The sequence below is a fragment of the Sparus aurata genome, chromosome 15 (genome assembly GCF_900880675.1).
Source record: "Sparus aurata chromosome 15, fSpaAur1.1, whole genome shotgun sequence".
Lineage (NCBI taxonomy): Eukaryota > Metazoa > Chordata > Actinopteri > Spariformes > Sparidae > Sparus > Sparus aurata.
In genome coordinates, this window is record NC_044201.1 from 19,913,850 (window position 1) to 19,927,130 (window position 13,281).

The 13,281-nt window shown below is 40.3% G+C and overlaps 2 protein-coding genes across 2 annotated transcripts; one reads left to right on the forward strand and one right to left on the reverse strand.

The window, feature by feature from the left end:
* Positions 1 to 1,820: 1,820 nt before the first annotated feature.
* fbxo5 (F-box protein 5) lies at positions 1,821 to 5,478 on the reverse strand. Its single transcript, XM_030441025.1, has 6 exons — positions 5,334 to 5,478; positions 3,962 to 4,599; positions 3,570 to 3,740; positions 3,043 to 3,133; positions 2,713 to 2,931; positions 1,821 to 2,481 (listed from the first exon to the last, which is right to left on the reverse strand). Exons 2-6 carry the CDS (start codon positions 4,573 to 4,575, stop codon positions 2,221 to 2,223), a joined length of 1,356 nt encoding a protein of 451 aa, XP_030296885.1. The 5' UTR covers positions 4,576 to 4,599; positions 5,334 to 5,478; the 3' UTR covers positions 1,821 to 2,220.
* Positions 5,479 to 7,687: 2,209 nt separating this feature from the next.
* mtrf1l (mitochondrial translational release factor 1-like) lies at positions 7,688 to 12,339 on the forward strand. Its single transcript, XM_030441105.1, has 9 exons — positions 7,688 to 7,753; positions 8,282 to 8,775; positions 8,975 to 9,054; positions 9,160 to 9,264; positions 9,614 to 9,692; positions 10,396 to 10,559; positions 10,863 to 10,980; positions 11,505 to 11,641; positions 11,858 to 12,339. The coding sequence occupies exons 2-9, from the start codon at positions 8,367 to 8,369 to the stop codon at positions 12,068 to 12,070; spliced, it is 1,305 nt and encodes a 434-aa protein (XP_030296965.1). The 5' UTR covers positions 7,688 to 7,753; positions 8,282 to 8,366; the 3' UTR covers positions 12,071 to 12,339.
* Positions 12,340 to 13,281: the final 942 nt, after the last annotated feature.

Below are 13,281 nucleotides of genomic sequence, written 5' to 3' on the forward strand. Positions count from 1 at the left end.
ACAAGAGACAAATGGGTCATCCTGTAAATGTCAGAGGTAACCATCTAATGTCACTCATGCTATTTGCGACTTCATTACTCTCCTAAACAAGTGGTGAAGAATTCAAGCAAACTTTCTTTTTTAAGGGGAAACTCGCAGAGGCTATATTCAGCCCTGGTGGCCGTGTTTAAAAGGCTGCAGTGATTGTGTTGAATGGATGTTTTCAAAGAGCTCCAGGGCAGATTCTTAGTGATGAAAGATGATTTTATACTGCAAAAGGTCTCTCTTTTCTGTCTTTTCTCTCTCTTGAAATCAAAGCCAGCTCTTAATAAATCTGCTGATTTGCAGAGAAACACTACGAATTGCTTTGGCATGAACAATCACAAGTTGGTGGCAATTTGACGCGCAGTTAAGTCTAATGTAAGACTTTTTCAAATCTTTTTAATACCAGATGCAATGTAAAAAAATGTGAAAGCATGATGGAAATCCAGCAGGGACAATGTGTCCTAGACTCACATTCTATATTCATATCACATTTTTCAGTATTTCCAAGCAGTATTTATAAATTCATCATTGTTCATTCAGTTGTTTCATATGACCACTTCTGTGATACTATTTTTATGCAGTCTGTTTTATAAAGACGGTAAATTGTATCATAGTATGCAGCAGTGAAAACCTTACTTTCAGGTTGTGTACTGAATTTCAGATATACTGAAACGAAAAGTTGTGACAAGAAAACAAGGAAGTCATGAGGAGGGCGAGGTGCTTGACAGGAAGGAATCAATGGTGCCCCCTGGTGAAGAAAATCAAGACCTGTAAGTGACTGACATTTTAGATAATCTAACCAAAGACTGTCATGCTGTGCTTTTCTTAATTAGATAAATTAGAAACAAAAAACTGAATTTGGGAATGGGCGACACTATCAATAAAACTGTACTCTCATTGGCAGGACAGAATAAGAAAGCTCCAAAAGGTTGTTCCTCTCCATGTAATTATGAAAATCACAGGCTTTGGTTTGCCACAGGGCATCAATTCATGACCTCAAACTGCAGTGATTCAGTAGTGAATCAACATAAATGAGCAAAATCTTTAAGGCTTACCGTTTACTGCCAAAGTCAAAACATTTTCAACCATATCACATAAACAGTATTATTCTCCTACAAGCCCCTAGTAGGCAACTTAAAAATACTGTAATGTTGTGTGACAAGTGCAGTCTTAGCATGACGACCATTAGGGATCACGACTATGACCTGCATAAGGTGTTTATTTACTTTTTCCCTAACTAGTCACAGGCTTATCATTTTCTCTATTTTTTTCTCCACACAGCGCAACAGATTTGTTTTCATCATGAATCAGATTAAAAATATTGCAAACTGCTGACAACGTTATTCAAGCAGCTGACTTTGTTAAATGTTTTGGAGACCATATTCTCTGTATATTTGTGCTAAAAGGACAAATGTATCCAAGTTTGATAAACTTATGTTTCTTTCAAAAGAACTGAGAAATAAACCTTGTCGTATTTAGTTCCATCATTAAGAGTTTGTTTTAAAAGCTAACACATTTTCATTTCCTCTTTGATTGTTTTTTTTCCCAAACAAACCACCATCAGGTTGAACAAAATTGAAATCAAGTCAAAGTAAATTACTTATTTGTTCCTTCTCATGAAAAGAAAAGAGAATCATCTTCATGTCACTGCTTCAGTGACTGATAGATGCAGAATCTGTTGCCACTACAAACTGAGGTTGAGTCAGTCGAGTACAAATGCAGCATTGAAGAACAACAAGAACACAAGATAGGTTTTATGAAACGTCTATTTACAGGAAATACAAATACAGCAAATATGAACATTTTCAGACCTCCTGAGGATCAACATTTATTAAAAAACCTTTGCAAAACTATTTAAAATACAATAACTGTACATCCATTTCATTTTAAAATAAAATAAAACTTTACAATTTAAAGCCTATTAGACTGCATTTCTCTTTTTTTGGCACATGTTTGTCGCTCACAGACGACAACAGTTTTAGCCAGATGGCACTTCCGGGTTGATTGTCCCAGTAGTGTTTCAGCAAGTGCGTCAGTCAGCTGATGGCCAGAGTTCAGCATGTAACAGAGTTTTTGTGCCACGGTGCACAAACATCCCTTCCAGTTCCAGCTTGTGTAAAAACATTCCCTGCTGACAGAGCTGATGAGGCCCGCCCAGTTAAAATAGTCAGTGAGTAAAACCTCAGTTTAGCTCCATCACAGGCGCCTGATGCTCCTCTTGCTGCGAGCGCTGCCTGGTATGATTGGTGTGGTCTTGGTGGAGGAGAAGTGGGATCGGGGCTGCACCGCTCTGCAGGGGGTCGAGCCGTGGTAGGACTCCTGGCAGATGGTGCAAAAGTCAAAGAGGCAGCTTGGGCGCATACATTTGGCCCTCTGAACCTCGGTGAAATGTGTTGCTGGTGAGCCGCAGCGTTTGCAGGGACGCAAAGACTCGTGCTGCTTCAGATTGCTGGCGGCCTGGGTGGAAGAACAAACGCATACAGGTTTGTTAGAGTCCAAAGAATGAAATGAAAAGTGACTATCTTTGGGTTTTGGACTCTTCGTTAAACAAAACAAAATACATAAAATGTTTGTGGCAATGAAGACCTTACAAAATAACATTTAAGGACCTGCAGACACTCTGCTGGTAAAATCAGCAGATTAAACTGATGATGAAAATTGTTAACCTTGATCTGTACCAACGCTCACCTGCATGTATTCACCGAAGCGTGTACAGGTGGGTGTACCGCTCTTCTGAGCAGGGAGCGTCTGTCTGTTGACCTTGCAGCTTGGGGTGGATGAGGAAGAGGATAAAGATGATTGAGTGCTTGAGGAGGCCAGGGTCTGCATGCAGGACAGCACCACCCTTGACATGGCCACATCTCTTGTCAGGCCACCGGCCCTTTGACTCAGAGAGCTCCTTGACTCCTGAAGAAGAATAAAAATGTTACCTGTTAGAACATGAAAGTCAAAGGCATAAAAAGTTCTACAACAACTCAGCTTGTGTTTCTTTTGTGTGGGTCTGTGTGCGTTCCTCACCCTGCGTGCATGCTCTGCTTGTTGGCACCTGTTCAGAGCTGCTGTATCATCACAGATGATCTTCCTCCACGTCCTGCTCACTTTCTTACAGCTGTGAGATGAGAAAAGGTGAACACATGATGAATATCAAAAGAAAAATATAAACTATAAAGATAAAGAATTACTGACATGCATTTCTTCATTTAATTTCTCTCTGATCATTCATGGTTCCTATCATTGTTCAAAGGGTCTTGTCTTAATCTTAACTCACACAAAACAGCTTTCTGTGATCATTTATGATAAGACAGTAAAGTATAAACTTTGGGCAAAAACTAGCATTTATTTCTGATGTAAACCAACTGTCTTACTTATTTTCTTGAAGATACAAATTAGTCGTAAAGTTTACAGCAGTTGCTTGCTTCATTCAGTATTCAGCAGATTGATAAAACACAGTTCAACAGCTTGTAACAGAATCAAGACCGACAGTGGTTATTCAGCCCTTGTAGGTATGAACCCACCCACCACATAGTGAAGGATTTGTATATTACCTAATGAGGTCCATGTCCCCCAGCAGAGACAGGATGTTTGTCAGAATGCTTCTCATGTTCCTGGACAGGAGAGATGAAAACATGTCGACGTACTCACAGCCCATCTGGCCTCCAATCACCCGATCCAACAGATGATCCTCCGCTACCTTTGTGATGATGCTCCAGTCATACCTGAGACAGGAAGATAATTTCAATGTATTTACTTACAATGTCAGAGTAATACAGGTTTAAACATATAATAAAAAGCTAGGAACCAAATTTTCACTTAAAAATATGGAGCACATCCATGTGTGAACAATTACTGTGTGGGCACGGGCAACAGTTTTACAACAGGGGGGAAGAAAAGGCTGTGGTACCACCTATTACATCACAATATGCGACTGTATTCCTACCTCTTATTCTTCTTATAGCTCTTGGCAAGCTCTTCACACACAGCCTGTTGGAACTTCAGTATCGGCAGGTTGTTGTGCCGATCCGATGGGGTGGATGACAGCGAGTATGCTGCTGTTCTCGTCCTATGACAAACCACAGGAGGGGAAGCTGTCACCAGAGACACTGGATGGCCTGAGTTCTTCCTCCCATGGCACTTAGAGGGAGATTTCTTTAGTGATATTGTCTTGTCTTGATGTGCAGCAGCAGGTGCAGGTTTTTCCTGCATGTGTTCATCCTCTTCACTCCCATGGTAATCATCAATCTGACTGTTGTGCAGAGAAAGATAGCCGCTGTCCTCAAACCCTTCATCCAGAGTCCCATCATGCTCCCTGCTGGAGCTGTTTTCCTTGTTGTGCACTGCTCTGGTGTTGTCATTGAGAGAAAACAACACCGTGGTCACCGCTACAGGTGGACACTGGGGTTTGATAGGGTTGGGCTCTTTTACTGGGGAAGCTTTGAGGTGAAGCACCCTGGACTCTGCACCAGCCACAGAAGCAGAGCTTTTCTCCAGATTACTGGCCATGGCAGCCTTGTAGTGAGGGCATTTCATGGTGACTTCCTTGGGGTGAAACATACACACTGTGCAGTATGTAGATTTCTGGACAAGAAAGAGACAAATGGGGAGAATGTGTCAGGTTTCGAATGTGACTGTCAAGCCTGCACAGCAAAATGGCTTCCCTCATGGAAGATAATTTAGCCATCTCTAAACAGAGATTACTTGTACGTTTTGTGACATGTAAGAAAGGAATAACACACAACGAAACAGATGTTAAACTGTTAACATTAACATTGAGTATAGTTAGAAAGTCTTCCGCCAAATATTTTGCAAATCAAATGGTCGATTTTGGCGCGATGCAGATTTGGCGGTGAGGTTGCAGTGACGTAAAGATACTCGGACAAGCTACATCGGGTTGCAGCCTTTAGGTTAAATACATACAATTGCGTTTTAGGATAAGGAACATCTCGGGATATAATCTGTTAAACAGGTGAATTTTCCATGTTACATATCCGCTGTTAGCATTATTGAGCTGACTTTACGCGCGTACAGTGGCTGTGTGGAAAGTAACTTGAAACTAAGAAGCGAGTTTGTCAGCTCTTAGGCAACTAAGTGCTGAAGTCAAGTATTAGTATACAATATCCGGAAATTCATAATAGTTTAGGTTTGTATTGTTTTTCCCATTTAATTTCCCAAGCCAGTCGAACGACCGGCGGCTAACGCTAACTATCCCAGCTAGTACCCCGCCAAGCTAACATCGATCACAAAACAACATACTGCACGTAGATAAACGTTTGTCGTTCAGAGGCTGAAAGATGTGAAATGGAGCCTCTTACCTTTGCTTATATCGTTATCCAAAGCAGACTCTTGCTTCCCTCTGTTTAGCCGCTGAGCTAACTCTCGGCTGACACCCGCTCCGCAAAAGTTAAATACTCCTCAACTGAAAATCCGCCAGTGACTCCCTCTTATTTGAAATCCGTGCACAAAAGGCGCAAACCAATCGGAGCGAAGTGGGTGTTTGTCCCTTTAAAATATCAACCAATGGGAGCTGACGTTGTCAGTGTTGACGTCAGCACGCAGTCGACGTGTTTCCGCTGGTATTTCCCATCTGACGTGAAACACAAATGAAAATGGCCTCTTCACGGTAGCGGTCCGAGTTTATATAAACTGAGTTATAACTACAGAACCGACGTATCTGAAGTCAGCAGACTTTAGTCGAATTGAACATTAGGCTACATCATACTATAAACAGGTATATTGGTGGGAGCAGTGGTCGTCAAATACTAAACAAATCTAAATAATCTCTTTCATGTTTAAAGTACCCTAATTGTTTTCAAATGTGAAATTAACTTTAATATAATTCAGATATCGAGTGTATATTTATTATACAGTTTCAAATTGTTCAGGCTATTCACTGTTTTTGAGCGGTATGTTCATAAAAGTGGCTATAATGGAAACTTTATCAGATGTGTTAGGCAAGAAATAGCCTACCACTTGCCATAATCCCATACATACCCTGAGTAGATGCATTGAACAAATCAATGATTGGATGTGTCAGAGTTTTCTTCAGTTAAACAAAGATAAGACTGAAATAATTGTTTTTGGATCCAAGGAAGAACGACTTAAAGTCTCTGCTCAGCTTCAGTCTGTAATGTTGAAAACTACAGACCAAGTCAGAAACCTTGGTGTGACTGTGGACTCAGACATGAATTTCAGCAGCCATATTAAGACAGTTACAAAGTCAGCCTACTATCACCTTAAGAATATATCCAGGATAAGAGGGCTTATGTCTCGGCAGGATTTGGAGAAACTTGTTCACGCATTTATCTTCAGCAGACTTGACTACTGTAATGGTGTCCTTACAGGACTCCCTAAAAACTCCATCAGACAGCTGCAGCTGATTCAGAACGCTGCTGCTCGAGTCCTAACAAGAACCAAAAAAGTAGATCACATCACTCCAGTTCTTAGATCTTTACACTGGCTTCCTGTCTATCAAAGAATAGATTTCAAAGTCCTGTTGTTGGTTTATAAAGCATTGAATGGTTTCGGGCCAAAATACATTTCTGATCTGCTGCCGCGTTATGAACCATCCAGACCTCTGAGATGGTCAGGTACCGGTCTGCTTTCAGTCCCCAGAGTCAGAAGTAAACATGGAGAAGCAGCTTTCAGTTACTATGCGCCACATATTTGGAACAAACTCCCTGAAAATTGCAGGTCTGCTCCAACACTCACCTCTTTTAAATCAAGACTTAAAACATTTCTTTTTGCCACTGCTTTTAACTGAAGTCTTTGAACTGCATTATTACTCTGAGTTTTTTTTTTTTTTTTTTTTTTTTTTTTTTTTCATAATGCAATTTTTAATGTCTTTTAAATGAAATGTTTGTCTTTTAATGTAATTTGTGTGTGCCTGTAAAGCACTTTGAGTTGCCTTGTGTCTGAATTGTGCTATACAAATAAACTTGCCTTGCCTTGCCTTGCCTTAGTTTGTTGAGAGGTCTAAAACTCATGTCTGGGAGACGGCTGTAATTTTGCATGTGTGTTTTATGTGGGTGCCTGGACACTTCGGGGTAGAGGGAAATGAAGTTGCCGACAGGTTGGCTAGAGAGTCATTGTCTAAAGAAAATATAGATTTGAATGTCATGATGGGTAAGAGTGAATGTGTGAGTATCTGTAATGAAAAACTTGAGTTGCAGTGGCAGAATGAGTGGAACCAGGAGCAGAGGGGAAGGCATTATTTTTGTTTGCAACCCTCAGTAAAGTGTAAAAAATGGAGAAAAATGTTTGGGCGGAAGGATGGAGTTGTTTTAACTAGGCTGAGGCTGGGGCATTGCTGTCTAGCAAGTTGCTTAAAAGTCATAGGTAAGCATGAGAATGGGTTGTGTGAGTGTGGAGAATTGGAGACGGTGGTGCATGTGCTTTTTTCTTGTAACCTATATTCCAGTCAGAGATGACAGATATATAGACCTGTATGATCTTGGTCTGTCTGTGATTTCCTTTCGAGGTATCTTTGCATTAGGGGAAAAATCAGACTCCTTTGGGAGGGCAGTATTGACATTTTTGCACTCTGCTGGATTATATGAGAACATTTAATTAAGTAGTTCTGGTTATGACCAGTGGAGGGCAGCATTACGCTGGATAGCGTACAGCCTGCCGGAATTCCAGAAGAAGAAGAAGGCTGTCATTTTGTCCGTAGAAGAAGATGTCTTACTCACTGCGCATGCGTACCAGATTCAACATGTCTGCGCCCTACAGCAAGGTGGTAAAGGAACAGTATTTTTCTAATAAGCATTATCAACATGTAACCAGACAGTTTTTAGACTATTTATGAATTAAACCGGTTTTGTAAGAGCCACACCGATATTTAAGATAACCGGAAAACCCTAACGGAAACATTTGAACGTTTGTTATTTGATTTAAAGATTAGGCTATATAAAGTGAGTTGTTTACTTTCTTAAATGCGCTATTTTGTTACGTAGGTTGAAATCCAAACCTTAATCGTAACAACATAAGGTAGCAGTTAATTTAGGCCACAATTTAAAGAAAATTGGTAATTAACAGGTTGGGCTGTGGTTGTCGTCTTACGTATAATCCCCTGAAATATCATTATCTCAGACGTCAACAAAATATAGCGCTGCTTTTCACGCCGATTTCAAGAATGACTTTGTTGGATACATAATACCTCTTAGTTAGCAACTCCAGGCACCCACATCTTTATTAAAAATAAAAACGTATACAATTCTAACATTTTTGAATGAAATTTGACGGCATGTTTCTTCCGCACTAGGGAGGAACATGTTCCAGAGGCACGTTATATCGGGATCTGTTTTTTAATACACTCAGTGAATCTTCTAAAGACATCTGCTTATAAGATGGCTTACAGAAGAGCCCTCAACCTTCTTCCGAGAGGAAAGCAGTTTATATTTAGAGTTTTCCAGAAGCCACCAAATGCCATCAGTCAAACTCTTAGATTTCACATGAATAATCCATGTAGCAGAACAAGAAATCTTCACACTGCTACACCATTGATGGTGGCCAAGTTACTGTCGGCGGAGGAGCTTTTTGCCATGAGGTCTCTGCAGGGATACCTGAAGAAGATGGAGATGGAGTACAGTGAATGTTTGAGAGCGGTCAACAGCAGTGAGACGGAGGAGCAGTTCAGTGAAGACGAACTGAGGGCCAAGAGGACCAAAGTGTCCCTGCTGGCTCCTCTCATCCAGAGCATCAGAGAGCTAGAGGCCAAACAAAAAGAGGTCACCGAGACTGAGACGCTCATGAAAGGTTAGTCTTCTCTGCAGCTGCCACAGACAGACCACAGAAAAAAGTTTGAATGTAGGTATTTCTTTGAATATCTCTATTTCAAAACCCACAATTCGATTTATTTTACTGATTGCTGACAATTTTATATCGTCTCAGTGTGTATACCATCCTATTGAATAACCCCTGTTCACTGTATGTCTTTTGTTCTCTGTCCTCATAGATGAAGACCCAGCCCTGCGAGAACTGGCAGAGCTGGAAAGAGAAGGCTGTTTGCAAGATATCCAAGATCTTAGTCAAAAGGTAAAACTGTGACACATATTTTGGTCCTTTACTTTGTGTGCTGTTCTTCACACATCACATATGTCTTGTTTATCTTTATTCAAATAAACCTGCTTCACCCATCAGATCCTGGATCTGGTGATCCCTGAGGAGGATGCAGATATGAGCGACCTCGTCTTGGAGGTTACAGCTGGTGTCGGGGGTCAGGAGGCCATGCTGTTCACTGCTGAGGTCTGGAAGTATTTACATATAAGTTTAATTATTTTAGGCTGTCCTTGTTGAGATTGTAGACTTCAAAATAAAACTTGAGCAAGAAATTAACAGAATATTTATTTAGAAAGAGAACTGTAAATACAGCTTATTATAAGGTAGACACAATAACAAATTGAGGATCCATGAAAACTATAAATGAAAGAAAACCAGAAAGGAATATTTATAAGTCTCAGGGATGCCTCCATTTACAGATAGTCCCCTAAATTTGACATCAGAAGGATCCTTGAAATTTAAAAAAAAAAAATAGATAAAAGAAACGTTTCTGTGTATTAACAAATTGACTTGTAATGTCTCCTCTCTGACGAAGGTGTTTGACATGTACCAGGGCTACGCTCAGCACCACGGCTGGTCCTTCGACCTCCTGGAGCACATGACCAGTGACTTAGGTTAGTGGACACCAACGCTTGTAATTACAGCATGATTTAAGGGTCTCCAACAGCAGTTTAAAGACAATTTTACCTCAACAAATTTCATTTTTCAGCTCCATTGCATCGGTGTTGCGACATCATGAAATCTGGCCAAATAAATCTGTTACCGGCTCAATCTGTGGCTTTTCTTACTTCAGGCTAATTAAGTCTCATTAAAGGACTCAGGACAACTCTGTTAGAGAGCTCGATTACTTGCTTTCCCTCTGGATTACCTGGTCATGTACACATCAGAAACATTGCAGAGTGTATTAAATTTCATCTGGTGTTTCTACATAAGAACGATGGTGAGTGATGAGTAACAAACACACATTTTGGTGTTTCAGCGAGCGACTATAAGTATGGATGAAATAGTTGAACTAAGCTGTGTATGTCAACTGAAAAAAATGCCAACCCCTCCTGTTTTGTTCTCTTCAACCACTATTGCAGTGAGTGATTTTAAACACTAGGGGGAGCTCATCTACTGTCATTAGCCTCCATTTAATGTCAGCAGAAGAAGTGGCACATTTAGCACATTTTTAAGGAACTGTAAACATTTCTACAAACACTTAGATAAACATGGTAAGGCCCCTCATTTTGAGATAAACATTTGCAATAACTGCACGTCACTACTTCCATTTCGCTGTAATATTCTTTTATTGGTTATTTATTTACCCCCGACCAGGTGGACTACGTCACGCCTCGGCCAGCATCAGTGGCCCTCAGTGCTACAAGAGGATGAAGTTTGAGGCCGGAGTCCATCGAGTTCAGAGGGTTCCCAAGACTGAAAAACAGGGCAGAATGCACACCAGCACCATGACTGTGGCTGTGCTGCCCCAACCCACAGAGGTAGAACTTTACGTGGTGGATGGATTGCACGATCACTGGGTTATAGTCTAATGAATGTATGTTATGCAACTCTTTTCCTTCTTGCATTTAAAATAACTTTTTTGTTTCTACAGAAATCCTCACAGATCATGTAAATAAACAGTTTATCATCTTTTTTATATTTAGGGCATGTTTCTCTTTTTAATATATTTAACACAATTTTTTGTAATACGGGGAGGTTATTTAGGAGTAGGTTTGTTCTTTTGCTCATCAGATGTCAATTCAGATGTAAGTGAATTATGAGCGTCGCTTTTGTCTTGTCAGATTTCTTTCACGATTAACCCGAAGGACCTGAGGATAGAAACTAAGCGAGCGAGTGGAGCTGGAGGTCAACATGTCAACACCACAGACAGCGCAGTCCGAATTGTCCATCTGCCAACAGGTAAATAAAGCTAGACAAAAAGTTACAGTTCTGTTCACGGACATTACTGTTAATACATGTGCGTGTGTGTGAGTGTGACATGTAACATAACAAAGATCCAAAGGACAAGCCATTTGTTATGGGTGTATCTAATTTTAAGTTTCTCCAACACTGGAAAATCCTTCTCCCTCCCCCCCATGACATTCCCTGAATGTTTATTACCATTTAATACCAAACAAATAAACCATTCAAATGTTTTTTCAAGCTTTAGAAACAAAAGTATCCAACTTAGAAGCAGTGCACCAAAATATTTCTGGATTTTTTGTGATAAGACTGTTGTTTTTTCACAGCAGGAGGTTCTGTTTATGTTGCTGTAAGTAGTTTTTTGTAACAATTGAGTGTAACTACCAAAGTAAGATTAAGCAGCTTTTTAGTGCTGTCTGCCATCATGGGTCTGTCTTTCACTTAAGACTAATGAGTCAAATGATTACATGTTAAATGGGATGGCCACATAAAAGGAGTACATGTGTGTGTTTGTTTGTCAGGTGTGGTTGCAGAGTGCCAGCAGGAACGGTCCCAGCTGAAGAACAGGGAGAAAGCCATGAAGGCTCTGAGAGCAAAATTGTACAGCATTAAGCTGGAGGAGGCGACCAGCAAACGCTACAACCAGCGTAAATTACAGGTGAGGTACATGCACCATAATGTAAATCTACAGGTGGAGGCAGTCAAATATTATACAAAATACATGTGTGACAAGGGGTTTAGTTCTAGGATATTGGTAGCATTTATATTTGAAAGATTGAAGATACTGAATTTCAATGCCAACTTTTTTTTACAACCACTGGATAAAAAAACCTAACTGATTTCTCATTCCCATCTCTTCTTTCTCCTCCTTCAGATCGGTACCAGAGGCAGATCAGAGAAGATTCGAACCTATAACTTCGCCCAGGACCGTATAACAGACCACCGGATCGGCATGACCGTGCACGACATCAAGAGCTTCCTGCTGGGAGAGGACCTGCTGGAGGAGATGAACTCGTCTCTACAGGAGTTCTCCAACCAGGAGACACTCATGGAACTGCTAGAAGAAAGCAACCAGGACAGCTCATGAGTCTGAAGAAACAAGGCTCATGAATGAATGGAGACGTGTTGCTAGGTGTCCGAGCAGAGAACTAACTGTAATATTGGTCATTCCTACTCTGCAGGAAACAAACGAGGAAAAGGGCAATAATGGATTGTAAGGTTGACCGAGTCTTAATGCTTCTGTCCGTCGCAAAAACAAACAAACAAAAAACTGACATTTTAGCTTCCATATGCATGGCCAAGAGTGGAAAGTGGCTAATAAAATGACTCCACTGTTTCCAAGTTTTCAGTCTGAAACAATGTGATTTATTCATTTAAAATTAGTGGTGCATGTGTGCTGCCTTACCTTGAAGAGCTGCAAACTCATTTACACTCTGTGGCCAGAAGTATGTGGACACTCAAACATTACACTCATGTGATTGTTAAACTTCTCTTTCAAAAACACTGGGCATCAATTTGCGGTGGTAACAGCCTCCACTCCTCTGAGAAAGAAAAGGAAAGGATTTTGGAAACCTGGCTGCATGAATTTGCTCCCATTCAACCACAAGGGTAGTAGTGAGGTGATGCACTGATGTTGTCTGAAAAGGCCTGGGTCACAACTCACTTACAATTCATCCCAGAGGTGGTGGATATGGTGTTGGGCTTCCTTCCACACCAAACTGGAGAAAACATTTCATTATGCTGATTTTGTTTGCAGGGGCATTTTGATTACTTGAGTCACCTACTTACAAGATGACTCAAGCAACACTTAAGTGGATTTAAATGCCGGGACTTGCACGTGGAAACGGTGAAAAGCAAAATTGAAACTGCATAATGATTATTTTTATGATACGTGATATTTTTTTGTTTTTTTTTAACAACTGATTTATTGTTTGCTGCTTTTTGTCATTTATGAGAGTAAATGAAGACTCTTTGGGATTTGTACAGTTGGTTGGTCGAAAGAAGCAATTGAAGATGTCACTTTGGGCTCTGTGAAATTGTTGAGGAGCATTTTATATTTATGTGTTTGTTATTTTTACATTTTATAGATGAAAGATTCATGGTGAAAATAATCGGCATTAATTTAATCATGAAAATAATCGTTAGTTGTTGCCCAATCAGATAGTTTGTGTGTCAAAACAAAATCCCACAAGTCAAAGATATTAAGTGTCATGTTGAAGAAAACAATTATATTCAGCAAATATAAGAAGCTGGAACCTGTGATATGTATTGGTATATTTGCTTAAAAATCAGTCAATT